General features: G+C 42.0%; 1 protein-coding gene across 1 annotated transcript in view; it reads right to left on the bottom strand.

Moving 5' to 3' along the window:
* The window catches only part of PKDCC (protein kinase domain containing, cytoplasmic), a 38,686-nt gene that overhangs the window by 10,370 nt on the left and 8,627 nt on the right, over positions 1–19,689 (bottom strand). The window contains exons 2-5 of the mRNA XM_030035539.2: positions 11,882–12,004; positions 8,515–8,786; positions 4,808–4,887; positions 3,834–3,941 (exon numbers count right to left, since the gene is read on the bottom strand). Coding sequence (XP_029891399.1) covers positions 3,834–3,941; positions 4,808–4,887; positions 8,515–8,786; positions 11,882–12,004 — 583 coding nt within the window. The remainder of the gene's footprint in view (positions 1–3,833; positions 3,942–4,807; positions 4,888–8,514; positions 8,787–11,881; positions 12,005–19,689) is intronic.

Raw genomic sequence — 19,689 nt, 5'->3', positions numbered from 1 at the left:
ATCCTGCCAAATTGTCTTAAGACAAAGGAAAACACAAAGTGTCTTTGCTTTATGTCCAGCCTTCCAGCTTTTTTAGCATTGAGAATATACTTTCAACTAACAACAGCGGCTAATTATGCCTTTCTGTGGGCTTGCACACCCTCAGGCCTAATAATGGGTCATCTATTAGCTTTAATGAATAACAAAGTTATTCGATTTACTAGTGTTAGCTGATTTCACACATTTCTGAGTAAATTCTGAGTTAACTGAAGGGCTGAGGCTTACCTCAAGGGCCAGACACCCAGTTGGTACAAATCAGTCACTTGATTGAAGTAATAAAAATGTTGATACTGGGGCAGGACTTTACTGATGAACATCAGTAGATTTTTTTATAGCCTTCTTAATATGGATAATTAATGGAACGACTTAATCATTTTTAGATAACATATGTCCGAAGAAATACATGGTTCCTGTTTTAATTCGCATTCTTCTGGTTTCCAGCAAGAGAGACCAACAGTCAATGGAATATAAAACTATTTGTTCATAGTGTTGTTTTAAACACTGTAATGTTCCTATATCAACATTAACAGTAGTGTGATTTACGATTACAGAACACATACATGGCTATCAAATGTCTCCCACGCCTCCACTCTGTTTCTAAGATACTAAAGCAAAGTCCAGAGCATAATATAATTTACAGCACTATAAAATCTTTTACAACTGAAGCACAGTGAAAGCTTAATATCCAAGATCTTCTGTAATATGACTATGTCATCTTGTTAAACTTCATTTATGGGGACACTAGGGTTGACAAGAACTTTCTTCACGTCACTTCCCTACTGATTATCAATATCACCTTTCTCACTTCACGGTGTTCATAGGAGGAGGTCTGCCTTTCGAAAACATAGGTTCAGACAGATAACACACTGTTTCCTCAAAGTTTATGTTTTAGTTACGGCCTTAGATCACTTGCCGAAGATCATGATCTCTTCTTTCCTAGTACAAATTTACAATGCTCTATCCAAGACAATGGGTAATTCAAAGCTTTTAGACCTAAGACATATTCTGAAGACTGTTACCTGAACCTTCTGTGATTTCTTTTCCCAAAAAAGGAAACAAAACAAAATCTTGCAATTCTTGGATCTGAATTCTCCACTAGTTCTGCTTTTAGGATTTCAAAATAGATGACACACCAGAAAGGCCTTATTTTGTCACAACCCTTTAGATGCCAGAGGAGACTGGCGTTGTTGATTCTTGACACTTCTACTGTTTGAGAGAGCAAAAATCCTGGGAGCCAAGTCACCTTGTGAGATTTCCATCATCTGGAGCAAAATCGATGTGAACTTGCACCTGCCTGATCTTGGCATACCAGTGTACGAATGCAGGGCTCTGATTAACTCCAATCTGGCCTGAGAACCAAACCATCATCTCTAGTTTTATCTTAACCTACCACTGGGTTGGAAAACACTCTCCTTGAACTTTCATTATGCTGTAGAGCAAGGCAGAAAATGTTTTTAAAAATCCCACAACCTTAAACATATTTTTTCTTTGCTTCCACAGAGTAACACAGTGTCCTCCTAGACCCCAAACAGGGCCAAAGCAGGACCTCAGCTGACAGCCTGGGAAAGCACCACACTTGTCCCTTTTCGCACTCATCTTTCCATCCACCACCCACTAGGAGTTACACAAATTATTCGATCTGCTCAGTTGTTCAGCCCCGGTTTCAGTGGTCAGGAGGCCAGCTCAGCTGGGCACATCCTGCTAGCGGAAGAGGTTGATAACTTGGACACCTGTCTCTTCCAGCACCACTGACACCCTCTCCTACAACTTCACTGTACCACAGGAGAATTTCTCATTCCATAATCTCTGGATAATTTCTAATTAATAACTTCTAATTCCGTAATCTCTGGACTGACAATATTAAAAACTAATTGTAGCATGGTATTACCAGTCAAATACCAGTTGAGGAAGGAATATGTTCAGAATAAAAGTGATATGAATGGGTAGGTAGGTGTATTTTCACCCTCACAATATGACTTCTTCATACTTTCCTGGCAAGGAAAGGGAGCCTTAAAATAGAAATAAATTACAACCCCTTTTCTGTTTGGTTAAAGTAGCCTTAGAACAAACAAGAAACAGGCCTGCACATCTTAAGGGCATGGCAGCTAAGTCTGAAAACACATCTCATCTAAGTGTAATTTCCACTAAGATATCTGATTTCTCAGGCTTGCCATTGGTTGAGAACATTTTCCTATCAAGGAATTCAACATTACACTCATGGTCTTTAATGTAGACCGGCCAAATATGTTACACAAAGCATCTACGGATTTTCAACATCTTCGCTTATGTTGTAGACTGCCTAAGTCTATGAGCAGTGTCCTACAAATAAAAAGGGCTCCTTGCACAGAAGGGTGTTACTAACCATGAATACGGGTAGCAGATTCTGCGTTATATTATCCAGGACTCTATGGAATTAAACTAACACAAAAATGTGTAATTATTACAGTAGCCAAATATACACGGAGCTCTGCTCCATATTAGTAGAAACCTGCACAGTTACATTTACCACCGCTGTCCTAAGCTTCTCTCCCTGAGATTCTTTATAAACATGACAGCCCTCTAAAATGCAAAACTCCATCTTGTCCTGATACGGCAGTTAAATCTGGAATCAACCAGCATCACAGGAAAACTTCAGCCCTCCTGGCACTTCTTCAACAAAGGACGTGTTTGTACTATTGATTGTACTGCTGAAAATAATTTTGTTGTGTTGACAGGCATCACTCAGCACAGATTGTGATGAAAAGCTGAAAATTAGAAAGTTAAATGAACACCTGCAACAATTTTCCTGCCAATTTTACAACAAAATAAATATTGAATTATTCTGATAAGTGGGTCAAATTCATCCCTGGTGTCATGGCCCTTTAAGGTTAACAGCGCTACGACAGGAATGAATTTGGCTCCTGTGTCTTTCACAGAGCAAATGCTTCACTGAACTTTTCAAACCCCCTGTGCCAACATTCATCTTCATTTAGAACCCATCTTTCCCTCTTTACTGAGCTTTTGCAGCAAAGCCATAATTTTCTTATCAACTTGCAGTCAATTATGTTGACAGTTTGACATGAGTATTGTACATACACAAAAATAATTTGCAAAACGGCTTTTTCAATTGTTAGACTTAAAGTCATTTCCATCATACATAATCTTCTTTGACATGTATAATTCCACAAGCTATCCTTCCGGGAAGAATATGCAACCCGTCGTATCACAGCAGCTTGAATAGCACTCTACCTACTTGTGGTGCTGCAGAGATTTTATGAAAAAGATACTATTATGCAGCTTCGTTTTCATCCTGTCCTTTTCTTTTCTTTTTTATTCTATTGCTAGCCGAAGCTGAGGGACACGTTATTCTTCTCTTGCAAAGCAAGCAAAAAGTTTATTCTTCCAATCTAGAAGTGCTTACATTGCAAGAAATTCCTGTAAGTCCCAGGAAATCCATGGAGGGTTACGGCATCTTGATTAGATTGCCCCTGACTCATGTTTGGGCAGGTTCTGATACTCCAACAGCAGAGAAGTGTGTGGATGTGATGAAACACATTTTCCACAAACCTGCTATGGAGAGCAATGCTCCATCGGATTTCCTTATCCCCATTACAGCCTGCTCACACCTATGGATGTCCAGCTACGTCATTAGTGAGAAGGGCTTCAGAAGGCACCCAGGAAGCAAAAAGCAGACAACAGATTATCATGTGTATGTTTTCAAGGGCCATCGAGCTCCATTTCTGCACATTTGCCCTTTCAAACCTCAAAATAAAGGCAAAGTCTCTGATTTTAACTTTTGAGAAAGACCACTTTACCAGCTTTTGGCATCCGGGTCGTGTTCTGTAGGTACTCTCCACTCTTATACAGATTCAAAACTCTCTCTAGCTGAGCGGCTGTCTCATCTATTCCCCAGTGAAGTTCTCCTTTAAAAGCACAGAAAAAGAATGAGTTAGATGAGGAGCAACCTGCATAGGACAAAATGCGGTCACATTCGAGGAAAGCCCTAAGCATCAGAGCTCAGCAGTGCCCTGCTCTATGGCGGCCTTGTGATGTGGACATGAAATCCCTGGGTTACTAAAAATTGGGTTTCATACCTGACATGAGCCAGGCATGTCAAAGGCTGGCTCGTCCAGCTGGGAACCCCAGGCCTGTGGGCAGAAAACACTGCAGTGAGCTTCCCACAAGGGACGAACTTTAGCCAATCCAGGGAACTCCAAAGGCTTTGCTTGTTAATTAGCTATAGCCCAGCATCGTTAACTTCCCCGGTGAATGCACACAGTACAAGGTACAAAGCCCCTAGAACAATGCACCGAAAACCCTCAAATCAGATTTACAGGCACACGCAACTACTCTTGTCCCAAAGGCACTACCTTGGTAATGAGTAAAGATCTATGGTAATGTCACTTGCCTCTGGCTTCTGAGCTGTAAAAGCACCACTGGTACCATTGGCAATGGGGAAGTATCCTGTTTTTATCATTAAAATTCCCCTTGCCAGAGACAGGGGTTCCTCCAGATCCCGCAAGTAACTGCGTCCTCACGCAGCCCACCCCAGTGCTGAAGTGTCAGGAGGAAGTAAATTCCTCTGTGAAGCCTAGATAAAATCTCAAAATGGGTTTCTCTGGTATACGGGGCCATTCTTGCCTTCTCTGTATGGAGGAAATTTTACCCTGGATAGAAGAACAATCTGGTTCTATTGCAGTGAACATAAAAGCAGCATCTGCCCCATCCCAAACATGATAGTCACATTAAAAAAGGAAATATTTGGCATTAATATGTTTATTCCAATTACCTGTTGCATTGACTATCTTATCCAGTAATGGTCTCAGTGAGGATGGAGCACTGTGTGGAAGAAGATATGTAAAAAAAAACCTGCAATGGAAAAGTAACCCATATTGAAAAATTTTAAATAAGAGTTTACAAATGTCTGGTAACTACTGAACAACATAAGGAATAAAATTCCTATTGCTTATAAGCCACTGACCTATTCAGGAAATATAATCATATTCTATAGTCAAATAAATATAGAGCTAAGACTATTCACACAGCTGTCTGGCATACCTAGACCACGCTGTTATACACAAGGCTGCCTTGTAACTCTGTGTAAATGTTCCATTAATACAGAAATTTGCTGTGAAGCCCCCTGGATTGTGACTATTGGCAAAGCTGTCTGTACTTTAACAAAGTAAAAGGATGCCATCAACCCCAGAAGTCTTGGGGTTTTTTTCAAACTTTGAAAGTGCATAAATCGAATTTCTGCTCATTTCAAATAACTGAATATTATTTTCTTTTCTACAGTTTTCTTAGACTTTCAAATGAATTGCCAGGAGAAAGCCGCCTTCTATTGTTTTAAAGCCACTGCAATTCAGAATGTCTTCTCTGTTCTCATAATTTATCTAAATTCAAGATGAATTCATGTAGATATCATTGATGGATGTATATTCTCCATTTTAACATTTTTAATTACAAAAGAAAAAACAGTATGCCTTTACCATCACTCAAAATACACTTAATTTTCACATTGTTCTTTAAATTCTATTACTCTGCCAATATTACTACCTATTGCAAACTCAGTGTCATAGCAACCTAAGATGGAGAGGGACAGTTCAGGATCTGACAATATAAACAGAACTACCAGACATAAATGAGCAGAAAAGGGCACAATTGGGAAATTGCCCTGCTTTACCTCTGACCTGCAAAGCAAAGTACAATGCTTTTTCATATACAGAGACCACATGGTCAGAAACCTCCAGGGACTCATGCTCAGGAGGGAGACTAGCAGACGTCTCACATAAGCACAAATTAAAAAATTAAGTTACTGATAGCAAAAATTGATCATAGACTCAGGTATTATTAAGCTGACATATTCTACTTACACAATGAATATTTCTTTGAGATCGTAACTCCCTTTTCCATCCTTTACAAAAATAGTATTTATGAATTTCCCAAGCAGGATTATCCCCAGGTAGGTATTCTTAGCGATGAGTATGAAACAGCCAGTATAAATACATACAGAAATCGAAGAGGCAGTATAACATTTGTAATGAATAATTTGTCTGGTAAATTTTACCTCACTTTTTTTGCTTAGAGATTATCCATAAAGCAGAGTCCGACTGAATGTGAATTGCAAAAATTCAGTGCCTGTCTTTTATTTTGCTAAATGCTGGATGAATGTGAGTCACGGAGGTTCTTGTTTTTCTGTGGCTATAGAAATATACAACTTGTTCTAATGCAAACACCCGCATGTGAAATTCTGACGTGTAGAGACACTGGTGCCTGCACAACTTAATTGCAGGAACATTTATTATTCATCGATCGCAGGGCCAGTGGCATCCTTTGTGATCTGCGTAACGCAGATTGTCAGATCCTTTTGCATTTGTTCCTACAGCCTTTTTTTTTTCCTGTCTTTTTTCTTTTTGAGAACTATCTGATCTTAAGAACCATCAATGACGGAGAATTAATCTCAGCCATTGGTTAGTAGTTCAAAATATTAATTCATTATCCTTACTTTTAAAACTGTCCAGTGCTTTGAAAATTGTTCCTCCAAACATTTGGAGGAAAACCCATAGAGACACATTTGTGACAGAAGGTAACCATCTGAAAGTCACGATGGGCCAGTCCTTGCATAGTAGAGTTTTTTCCAAAATGTTCTCTCCTTTAATTATTTACCTCATAAAGAAACCAGCTAGATAGGCTAATTACACTTTCAAGGCTAGTGCCTGCTATATTTTAAAATTACAAGGGGTTTGTGCATTGTTTGACATATTGCTGCTTTTGACTTCTACCTAACAGCACCAGCAACCCTTTACTGAGGGCAATCTCTAACCCTACAGCAACAGAGTGCGTCCGTGAAAATACGAAATTTAGTAGCCTACACCTAAGGAAGTGAGGATTTAGCTTTCCAAGACAAGTGTACAGAGTTTGTTGCTAAAGCCCTAGCACGGGTGGTCGCAGCCTACTATAGCATGAATCTGCTGTTGAACAAAACCTCACTGTCTCTATCGAATTAAGCAAAAGCAGGGGCTGAAAGCACTGGGGCACTGTGCGTGTGCTACAGACTGGTGTGCGGTTCAAAGGCAATAGTAAGAACTGTAATAGAAAAAGACCACTTCCTTCAACGAGACCAGCAACCTGCCGCAAGCCCACCACACCGCAGACATATCCCCACTTACAACTGAGATGGATGGGTGCCTATTAAAGGTTTCTTAGCCAGACCAGTAAAATGGTCTTAACCAAAAGCTAGCAAGCTAAGCAAGATCTTTAAGCCAAGCAAATGGAAATGGAAAATTTTGGAGGACACACTAAAAAAACTGCGCTGCACAACTGCAGAGGGCTGTCATGTGGTGCAGCCCATTTCAGTGTGGTCAGCTAATGCAACACACATGCTGGTGAGCACCCTGGGACCAAAGCAGAAGACTCTCTTTGGAGCAGACTCTCCTCGCTGTGGTCTGGCAGGCAGTGAACGGCACGATACTTGAAAGGGAAGTCTAAGAAATAAGCACACCATTATGGCATTGCTTTGAGATCCTCCATCCTCCTATCTGGATCGGACAAGGCGGCTGCCTGCCCCAGCAGCATCCATCAGCCGGAGCGGCGGCAGGAGCATGGCACTGAGCATCAGCTACGGGCTCCCCAGAAAGCAGCGACACGGCTCCCCCGGCATCCCGCACAGCCCTCCAAGGGAAGCGATCGCCGACGGGGGAGAGCCAAGACCACAAACACAAAGCCATCGCCCAGAAGGACTCCGCTGTAAATTCAGAGAAGCCCTTAAAATCAAATTTGGAAGACAGACGGGACCTACGCGTCCCCCATTGCGGGCACGGCGCTGCCGCGGAGCGGAAGCAGCACCGGGAGCGAGTCCCTCAGCGTCTGCCTGTGCAGAGAAGGGGGCTGCGGGCAGAGAGGAGAGGGGCAAAAGGGAGCACCCCTTGCTTTCAAAGGTTTGGGATTATGCCCCAGTTCGTCAGCAACTGAGGGTCTCGGTGGCCCCGCGGCTGCACCGGTGCCTGTTATAACCCTACCGTGGCAGGCTCTGGTGAGGCAGAGAGCATCGAGCCAGAGCGCAGGATGAGAGCCCAGCGTCTCTCTGCATCTGAAGACAGCTCTTTGCTCAGCTGGTGGTGAAAAACGTGTCATGACCCGTCTTAACTCACACCAAAGAAGAGCTGCCTGAATCACCTCACCACAGAGCTAACGGGCCCCCAACTCCACAGGCACCTCTGTTTCACTCCTGTGAAAATCTCTACTTGTGTGAAGAATTCAGTGGGATTAAGCCAATGTAAAATTAGACCGAGTGGTGAATCACACTCAAAGTATGCAAAACAATTCCAAAGTTATAAATGCTATGCATTTTCGCAAATGAAACAATTATTCATGGCTTCACTTACTCTTGGGTAACGGTTCTGAGACAATACGTACTTGTTGATGTGAATAACTATAAAGGATGCCGGACACTTTTTGCCTGCTTTCAATTCTCTTTTACCTTATCCGATCACGCACCTGTAGGCGTTGTAGAGATTCCTCTTTTCGTTCATACTCTGACACCGTCCCTCAACCGAACAGGGCAGCGTGAAGTTCCTCGCAGGGAATTCCATGAAGCAGTCGCTGTTACTGGTGCAAGAGCTCTCCTCAATGCTGGCATCATCCAAATCTGTCACCTTCAGTTCCCCATCCACGATCACAAACTGCCGAGGGCGAAAATCCAGTAACGTCACAGAGCCAAGAGGAGAGTGAGCCAAGTAATGCAGAAGCCGAACTAAGCTGAGACATATCTGAAATGCAAAAAAACGTAGGTACCTTGCGTTACTTTCTCAGTACAAAGTATATAAATGAAACCACTTTAGCTGAAGATATATCCATAAATATATGATTTAATATAAGTGTTTTAACTTATTCTCAAAACTGAAACTTGCAACTAAGGTATTTTTCATAGGATTAACATAGTTGATTGTAAAACCCTTGGAGACTTGAAACAAAAATAAGCTTCTTTACCAGTGCCTTCCCACACTTTTCTTGAAGCAGGGCTTATTGTTGCTATTCTTACTTTTAAAAGAAATAAAAGCATTAACTTTTAATAACACATTACGCACAGGCCTTGACCACGCAGCCTGATTCTGCTCTTTTACAAACTCCAGGTCTGGAAGTTTTGGCCGGACAACTCTGCACCCACACCTGGAGCTCCAACTCCAGACGGTGTCTGTATTGCCTCCATACTGATCCTGCCTTTTGACTGCTTTTATAATTTTTTTTCCACTGGTTCCTCTCATGTTTGCCTTTTTCCAGGGGAAAAGGAAGCAAATTCCCAGAAGGAGGAACTCCACAGCTCCTCCGTAACTCTTTGTTGTGCCTCAAGGTGAGTATGTCCACCTACCTTGGCAGGTCTACCTTGGTGGACCCTCATGTGCCACTTTGAGGCTGATGCTGCACTTTTCAGTTGCAGGTTAAAAGTCTGAGTAACTATTAGTAGACAGCAAACTCAACGAACGTTGAACTCAGCCTCCTTACCAAAGGACTGGTTTCAATTCCCGCATTCCTTTAGAGTCCAGTATGTAATATATTAATGTAAATGTAGTATTAATATGAACACAGTTAAATACTGGAATTTTTATTCTACATATTAAATTTATAACAGGTCTCATTCAGTCTAGCAAGCTTTTTATTGTTTATACATAATCTTTGTTTTCTGTTAAAATTCACTGTTAAGGCCACGTGCATTGAAGTAGTCAAATCCAAATTCAGTCTCGGGGCATAAATGGTATACTCAGGGGAGCACCTAAATGCACCCTTCATAAGAAAGCTGAGCATGTCTGAAGTTATCCCACACAGACCCTTCTCCTGTGGGACATTAGGACTACCTTAATACTCCTATAATCATTTCCCTGCTTGACAAGACTAGAACATTTTTAACCTACTTACAGTATACCACAGCTCACATGGAGATGCCTGTAGGTGTAGATGAACACAGGCCTGGTTACGGGACGCTGGACTTGACCACCCTTTCCTTCCTCTGGAAGGACACAGGATTCATGTATGTGCCATCCTGCAACATGCTGTATATAAAAGGCACATCCAGCCCTAACTAACCTATAATACACATATCTTCAATTGCCAATGAACCCAGAATTTAGCTTGAATAAAAACACAGGTTGTCATCTGAAATTATTGCCTTTTTTCAAATGCCAGAAAGCCCCTGCTCCTGCACTGGGAACCTCTGTGACCAGCCCCGACGGGCTGCTGCCCTGTGTACCTGCTGCCAGGCTGGGACTGCAAACGCCCCCGTACAACAAGCTTTAAGCACACAGATGAAGGCTTTGCTCAGTACCACACACCTCTGCTGAGCGCAGAGGTGCTGATCTTGGGAGAAGCTAACTGCCGAGTCCTTCAACAGAAGGAAATTATTATCCGTAGGAATAAGGTCAAATAATTACGCAGCCATTTTCGGGACTGGACCACAAACAAGTCTCACGTATCAAGAAGACGTGATTTTACTTCCTCCTTCTTCTCTGCCTTAGTTGCGTCCTAGACAAGCTAATGAGCCTGATGTTATCTAAGACTTCATTAGAGCAGTCATAGGAATATTTCATCTATAATTCCACCTCTGTGAATCAGCTCAGCACCTTCATCTAATTCTCCTTCATCTCCCTTTGCAATTGCTCACTCAGAAAATCCACGCTGGAAGGAAACTTCCCTGTTTATTACCCATAATCTAACATATCTCTTGGTCATTTACTTTGTACGTAGTTGCCGTCACAGTCCGTTATTTGCATTCCCTGGATGAGACGAGCCGAAGACAGGTCCTGTACTTCAGGAGCCGTGACGAGTACCTCTACTGCTTATTAAGACCGTACTTCTTTCAGGAAAAGGGAGCTGAAGCTTAGCGGAGGGAACACACTTGCTCCATCTGTATTAGTAAAATAAACTCTGCCAGGGAACATTCCTGGGCACAGAAACTTAATCCCACATGCACACTTGCTAGCACGGTCTCTGGCCTGGGTTTGACAGGACCAAGGCTGTTCTCCCGCACAGTCCCCAGACGTGACCCAGAAGGCAGCACGGCCCAGGGACCATTTCTGACCAGCATCCTGCGTGCAGCCACCCGGCCTTCAGAGTGCAAGAATGCGATAATACAGACGTGGGCTGCACCTTGCTGGTTCGCCTCCAAGATCAGCCAGGCACACTTTTAGTTTTCTGGTACAGATGTAGCCGTGTAATCCAAAGTGGTTTAGATGAAGACTGCTGCTGCCTTGCAACGTCTTAAGGAGTTAACCTCAGCCGACAGCACATCCCAATATACACGGAGCGAGACAGCGCTGTCTTGATCAAAGCATTGCTGCAGTCTGGCTTCATTTTGGACAAATTAAGTGTGACCTTCATGCTCCTGGTAAACTGCCAACGTGGTGGACAACCTGGCTTTGAGATCTGTGTATGTTTATTTCAATATTCCCCCAGTAAAAGACAAACAGAGCAGGAAGCAGTAGAAAACAATTCTAAAACCAACCTATGATAAGGATCAGGAGAGAAATAGAACATCCTTCTATTGTTTAAATCCCAGTTACAGAGCACAACGCTCAACACCAAGAATCCTGGGCCTCGAGCTTTAACAAGTAAGCAATATTTGAAGATATCATGTAAAAATCATATAACCAGCTACAATTAGAAAACATCAACAGACAAAATAGCATGATATCTTAAACACTGCAGAAAGGGAGTGCTAAAAGTTGTTTCTAAACCAGGATGTAATCATATGCAAAGCAAATGGTTAATAAATGTGAATTGCACTGCATAGTACATAACCCCTGCTTCATCCCTGATGTTATTTTGTATTCATCGCTCTCTTAAAAGTCCTTTTAAAACAGTTGTTACTCACTCGAAATCTGTCTTCCCAGGAAGTCTGTAAAAGCTGAATCATCTCTAAAGGCGAGCCTAGTTCAGTGATGGTCGTCAGTGTGTCTGGGATGTCATTGCTATCTTGGTAGCAATAGCCATAGAGCTGAAAAAAATCACAACCGGGCAATATCAGTGTAACGTATCTCAGCATGCTTTTACGTTTCTCTATGGATGAGGTGCAAAGTAAGAGTTTCTTACAAGGCTCTGAGCTCCACACATTGTCTTGGCTTGAAGTCACCCCCCCATAGCTTTTGTGTCCTCCCATTTGAGGAACACTCTCTTGAAAGTCCCAAATTAGCTAGCAGAGTCTCCTGTGGGCATCATACAGCACAAGGCCAGTGAAGTGCCCCCTGCATACCCCTCTGTACAGGCTCTTATTTCAGTGAATGTTGTATCGGGTTTGCGTGGCAAGGTTTTGGTAGCAAGGTGGTTACAGGGGTGGCTTCTGTGAGAAGCCGCTAGAAGCTTCCCCCATGACCGACAGAGCCAATGCCAGGCAGCTCCAAGTCGGACCCGCCGCTGGCCACGGCCAAGCCCATCAGCGACGGTGGTAGTGCCTCTGGGAGAACAGATTTAAGAAGGGGGGGAAAACCAAACACCTGAGCAATTGCAGCCAGGAGAGAGGAGTGGGAATACGTGAGAGAAACAACCCTGCAGACCCCAAGGTCAGTGAAGAAGGAGGGGGAGGAGGTGCTCCAGCCACCGGAACAGATTCCTCTGCAGCCCGTGGGGAAGACCATGGTGAGGCAGGCTGTCCCCCTGCAGCCCACGGAGGTCCACGGTGGAGCAGATATCCACCTGCAGCCCGTGGAGGACCCCACGCCAGAGCAGGTGGATGCCCGAAGGAAGCTGTGACCCTGGGGAAAGCCCGCGCTGGAGAGGGCTCCTGGCAAGACCTGTGAATCCGTGGACAGAGGAGCCCACGCTGGAGCAGGTTTTCTGGCAGGACCTGTGACCCCGTGGGGGACCCACGCTGGAGCAGTGTGCTCCTGAAGGACTGCACCCCGTGGAAGGGACCCACGCTGGAGCAGTTTGTGAAGAACTGCAGCCCGTGGGAAGGGCTCATGTTGGGGAAGTTCACGGAGGACTGTCTCTCACGGGAGGGACCCCACGCTGGAGCAGGGGAAGAGTGTGAGGAGTCCTCCCCCTGAGGAGGAAGGAGCGGCAGAGACAACGTGTGATGAACTGACCCCAACCCCCATTCCCCGTCCCCCTGCACCGCTGGGAGGGAGGAGGTAGAGAACACCGGGAGTGGAGTTGTGCCAGGGAAGAAGAGAGTAGTGGGGGGAAAGTGTTTTAAGATTTGAGTTTATTTCTCATTACCCTACTCTGATTTGACTGGTAATAAACTAAATTAATTTCCCCAAGTCGAGTCTGTTTTGCCCATGACGGTAATTGGTGAGTGATCTCTCCCTGTCCTTATCTTGACCCATGAGCCTTTCATTATGTTTTCTCTCCCCTGTCCAATTGAGAAAGGGAGTGACACGGTGGCTTTGGTGGGCACCTGGCATCCAGCCAGAGTCAACCCACCACAAATGTTTAAGAAAAAAATATCATAATTTAAAATATCAATGAATACAGAAACAGAATTCTATCTGAGGAAAATTAGTTTAGCCTATGCAGTATCTGGCTAAATAAGACTGATTTTCTGCTTAAAAGACATCACAAAGTAGCTTTTAATGACAGTTCCCATAGGACTACATTTTGTGCATTGAGTGGCAATGTGTATTTCAATGACATGGTAGCTTGAAAAGCAATTGAAATGCCAAAATTTATCTTTTCCCAGCCAGAAATTGCTTCTCTTTATACTTGATGGACTTTTGTGTGCAGTATCATTAAAGAAGGGCAAATACTCCAAAATATTGCCTGCCAGTAGCTTCATCAATTTAAAAGCATTTAAATGGCAATTTGAGCTATGCTCCAGCTCTTTCTTGTATTTGCTTTCCAAGGACATTTGAATGATTAATTTTCACTTGCATAAATAATTGCACAAGAAGAATATTTAAAGACTGTGGAGAAGAGATGTCTTGCTTTATATGGAGTGGGACAACATCTGACATGGCTGGGGGACAGGCTTTTACAAACTCCCTGCCAAGCCCTGGCAGAGAGGCAGTTAAATGAGCCTGATAAGGATCTGATTGCAAGTTTCCAGCCCGAACAGCATGCACATGAAATAAAATTAAAGGTAATCTCTGCCCCCAGTCAAATAAACCATACAGTAAAAGGGTCTGTGTGAAAATGCAGCGTTAAAAAATGTCCTTCTGCTATTTCTCTACTGCCTTGCCCTGAATTAACTTTTCAAACCTCTTTTAGTTTTAAAAAGCTCAGGGAAGATGATGGAGGTCTCCTCTGAGCTGAGGGGACTCAGACATGGCCCTGCAGAAGAAGGCAGGCTCATGCAGACAGGAACGAGGTCCAACCCTAATTCCCCCGGAAAGCAGAGAGCCTGCCTAGAGTGCCATTGCTGGAGGGAGCGGGGTGAGGCTGAACACAACCACTGCAAGCAGATTTGAGTATCAAGCACACTTACGGCTTGTGACCCTCCCAGCCAGAAAAGCAAAGACCAGGCTAAAGTCAGCAAATACGGAATTTGTTATGAACCGTTCTGCTAGCTCTGACTGTAGCTGTCTACATTTAAAGGAAAAATGGGTGCCGAAAAATGTAAAAGAAGTAAATGTTTTTCTTTTTGGTGTAAAAATGGTGCTGTATTTCAAAACGGCTGCTTAAGCATGGATGTTAACCTAAACAGAAAAAGAGCTAGAAGATTTTATTTTAAAACATGCCGAAAAGATTTTGGCATCGATGCACAACAGAGAATTTGTGATAGATGCCGATATGAACATTTGAAATAGGAAAAGGGACCTTTCTCTTTACTGCCACAACCATGACAAAGATTGCAACAGGAATCATTTCTTAATCTAGAGCCATTCAGACCAGACTTGGGTTTGTTCCTTATCATCTGTGACACCATTTTTGTGCAGCTTATTGACGGGAGTTAAATCTTCGTGTGCTGCAAACTGTCTTAGAGGATTGCATCAGCAAAATTCTGTTCAAGCCTTCTGAACCAAGAAAAAATGAAATTAAATGAAAATATTGAATACAATATATATCTCTTCTCAGAGACAAGCTGGATTTGGCACTTCTTACTAGGTATTTCACGTCTCTCTTGGGTGGGGGCAGACTAAGAAGGCAGGATGAAGCTCGGTAGGTTTGAAAACCCTCACTTCTGAGTGTCAAAATCTAACATCTGTTTTTGTATCATCTGCAGAGTTCAGCTCTTGTCTTTAGCACAGTAGCACTGTCCGTTGGGGAAAAAGCCATAAGGGAAATGAGCAAGCAAGCCAGACTGGGAAAGGACAGTCTAGCAATAATGGTTGGTTCACAGTAAGACTGCATACAAAAAAGATATCAGTCTTCATTAGACATTCTCAGTGTTTGTGAAAACCATTCCAGGAATAGAAATACGGAAGACGAATGACAATTATACATACCTTTGATTACAAAAACATAATACATACATATCTGTACACACAAAATATTGATAAATTAGTCTATTTATGTGCATATGAACACATAAGTAGAAATTAATTACAGCATCTATTTGTGTCTATTTTATTGCAATCCATGAATGCCAATAGTAACAATAATGATTTAGACTTGTTCTCAGAGAGCTGAAACTTTGCTCCTAAGTAATTCTTTCATTTTAGTATCCAATTTGTACCTTGACAAAAGTCTTCACTGCCCAAGTAGCTGAATATTAGGTTTATATTTTACTATATTAATACCCATTTAATCACTTCAGTCATTGTGGAAGCTTAAATGACCCGATCCAGTTTTGGTTTCATATTAAATTGCTCTTTATTCTCATAACAAAATTTTCTTGCATAAGTACTGCTGAACTTAATCAATCTCACAAGCTGAAAAACACAGTACGGTGCAAGTTAGTGTAGGTCTAACTCAAAAAAATATATAATCTAACCTGAGCTCTTTTTTGTTTTTACTTAAGTGAAACCTCTCCAGATGCAATGTTATTACATAATTATATAGAGTTATAAAAGCACAGAAGTCTGAGATATAAAGGATTTATTGGGCCACATTTATACTTTTCTAAATGAACTCCTGAAACTAAATGCAAAAATGCACATGTAATTACATGGCCATATTTGTATGTGCAATTACGATGATTACAAACTGGGCAAGTCCCAACAGCCAGTTAAGCATCTAAAATGGTTACATTCATCCCCTCCTGATGAACCACCAGCCAGCATACAGATGTTACAAAATACAGAATATATATAGATGAAAAATATTCCAAGACAGTAATTCTTAGGCCTTCCGTTCAAGAAGCCAACTTATTAAGACACAGAAACAAATACAGAGGTACTACCCAAAATACTTTTTCTTTTTCCCCTTCCTTTTGTTTTTGTCCAATCCATTTTAAGGTCTGAAATGAGACAAAATGGTTTGTATTCCTGGACGGTGAAGTAAGAAACAGATAGCTGGATGCATACAATAACAAGAAAAATAACCACATGGGGAAACTGAATATAGCTGGAAGCAAAAGATGAGCCAAAATATCTCCTCTATCTGAAATTCTATTAGGTTGGACATCATTCTCAGCGTCGCAAAGCTACACTTTAGACATATTCAAGAGTGATGGTTTTCATACGCCTTTTCAGCATGGTTCCAATTAAATGAATGGAAAGAAATACAATCCCACATCTTTTTGCTATCTCGAGTCGCTGCATTTAAATGCCACCCTAGTATATTTTTGTGTAGAATCTAATAGCAAACAGTCACAATATTGGGATGCCTTTCTGTCTGTTTAGAAAAACGTAGGCCAGATATGAAATGTTGACTTGTTCTCACATCGTGTGCCGTAATTCATTTTGAGTAGCCCTGTTTACCGAACCCTTCCCTCGCTGTTTGCATTTTCTCAGTCATAAAGGCTGCGTCCTGCATTAGTCTTTATGCACCCAAAATCCCCACTGACTGCCACAGTTTTTAGGCATGTTGGGCATACAGGGTCAGCCCCTGCGGAAGTTATATTGCTTTGTAGAAGCCCATGTCCCTACAGCCGGCCAGTTCACCTCCCTTTACAACTCTTTTTACTACAAATTATGGGGACAGAGGTGCCCCTTTCAGAGGAGCTGGGGGGGGGGGAGGAGGGCGAAAGCAGAGGTCAGCCCCTACACAAAAGCCGACAAGCTTACTGAATAAAAACACAAAATAAAGGAGCTTATTAAGCTGTCATCAGCAGGGTAAGTCTGTGCAAACAACGAGCCCTCTTGCATTAGCGTAGGCACCCTAGCCACATTTTCAGAAAAATAAATGTCAAGCCAGAACCTCGCCAAAGTGTTACACTTCATTTATAGAGGTTGCTCAGTGGGGAACAGTAGGACCAGCCACCTTTCCCAGCCGGAGCTCCACTGGCTCTGCCCCGCTGCCCGGCTGCTGCAGACCCGCTGCCCCGGCTACTGGAGGGCAAAACCCCCCTGTATAGATCATGCAATTTCCCTAAAAATTACAACACAATGTGAATCTTTTTCTTTGCCTTGACAGCTTTTAGCCCTCAATGTTCACAATCTTTAGATTTTCTCTACAACCAAAAAGCTGGAAATTTCCCCCTTTTTTCTTTAATGAACATGAGATTTCTGTGACTCCAAGAACAGGAACTTTGAGAACACTATTACCAGCTGTAATATAAGTGACAGGCTCAATTGCATTACACTAGAAGTAATTTCTAGAAACCTAATTCTTATCTCTTTTAATTTGGACTTGCCCAAACTTACTACAGTAAGGCCTAACTGCTGCCCACAGTACAAAAGTGCAATTAAAAAAATCTCATTTTTATGAAGAGCAACAGTAGTCAACACTGGCCACAGACTTTCTTTTAAAAAATACAAGGACACAGGGTTACCTAATCAAAACTGGTTGTGTCGAGATTATATTTTGTACTGACTTGGTGCCCTCTGGAAATAAAAAGCTCCTACTGACATTGGTAGCCATTTGATGAGGCATTTGTGTGAGCTGCTACATGTCAAAACCAGCACAGCACATTTTAGAAGCTCTTGCTACTTTATTGCTATCATCAAAGTGAATGTAATATTTTTTACGCAACCAATCCTTGGATTCACCTTTCATTCCTGGAGCACTGGGACAGTCCCTGCAAGAGCAGGAACTCCCAGCACTGTCTGATAGAGCTGTGATTTACCAATCCATGATTTGAGATGTTTATGTCACTCTAAGATCTATTCATCCCTCAGGTTTTAAATATTTCCTTTCATCACTGATAGTATATACATATATAAATATACACATATATACACACAAGCACATATACATGTATATATTTGTATATATATGGCATATATATGTATATGAGTGTTTCTATGTATAATATATACACATTATATCTGCATCTATATTTTAATGTTTTATATATTTTTAAAATATGCATTAAAATATAGTAAAATATTGTTTTATATTGCCACACCTACTAAGCCCAAAAACATCTGGAAACCTGCAACATGCAGGTTTCCAACCCTGGAAAAAGGGTGAGTACCCTGAAAGGCCTAAACTTAATAAAGGTCAATCCAGTGTCAACCTTCCTGCTACAGGATATATAGAGGCGGTGCACGAGAAGTGAATTGATTTTCCTCACTGAAATCTAGCAATCAAGGCCTGCCAAGTACTGATCTTCACTGGGAACAGACTTTCATACAGGGCGTCCCCAGGACCACGCAGAAACTTTTAAGAGCAGGACCAAAACTGTATGCTGACAGCTGTGAGGCAGGATTTCCTCTGCTGCTGGATACTGGAACCGAGAGCAAGCAGTGGGTAATTCAAATATTAAACTCTAAATTCAGAGCTCTGCCTAGGCTTTTATTTATAAATACATTATTACGATTAGCGTTAAACTCCAGAAGAGCTAGAAGGTACCAGAATCTTGTACCTGGCACTGTTACTAAACATGGAAGTTCATTAATAGAAAAATTGGAATGTATTATTTAGAAACACACGTGTATGTATGTCTAACCACCTCTGTCGGTACACCCACAGAGATCCACAGATATCTCCATATATTTTATATGCATGTGTGTGTATACATACCCATATATACCTGCTGTTCTGACACATATTATGCTGGCTATAATCTTATGATTTAGTAATGTTAACTCCCTTTTACTATCCCTGCTTTCCTTATACTCCGAAGTGGAAAATTCTTCTAAAAACATTCACAGTGCTTTGAATTTGCATTGCACTGCACAAGCTCAAGGCCCAACCCTGCAAATATTTAGTCACACAAGTAGCCTACTCTTGTAAAGCCTTCCAGTGAAGACAAATAGATCCACTCATACAACTGGAGGGGGAGTTCATTATCTTGCAAATAGCCAGAGCAGAAGCTCCCCCGACCTCCATCCACAGCCACTGCATTCAGTTCCACTGCACCTAAAGTTTAACCCTTCATTGACACGATTGTGCACTAGAAAACTATCAAATAACCTCTGTGCATTCCACGTCCAGAAAAGCTTGACTTGGATTCATTAGACATGCCTGTATAATTCTTCTTTCTAAGGTATCTGAGTCATATCACTGTGTACTTCATCATAGTGAGCTTTAAAATAAGCTTGGAGTCTATCTGCAGCTACATAGTCCAAGAAAGAAGTAACATTTTCCAAATCATATTGTTCCAAATTTGGCCTAGAACAATATAAAATATCCATGTTTGGTGTCTACTACCTAAACTGAGTGGTTCAGCTGAGTGTGACAAAAAATAACAACTCC

The sequence above is a fragment of the Aquila chrysaetos genome, chromosome 13 (assembly GCF_900496995.4).
Source record: "Aquila chrysaetos chrysaetos chromosome 13, bAquChr1.4, whole genome shotgun sequence".
Taxonomy (NCBI): Eukaryota; Metazoa; Chordata; class Aves; order Accipitriformes; family Accipitridae; genus Aquila; species Aquila chrysaetos.
The sequence above is the reverse complement of the archived record's forward strand: the minus strand, read 5'-3'. Positions and strand labels throughout refer to the sequence as shown.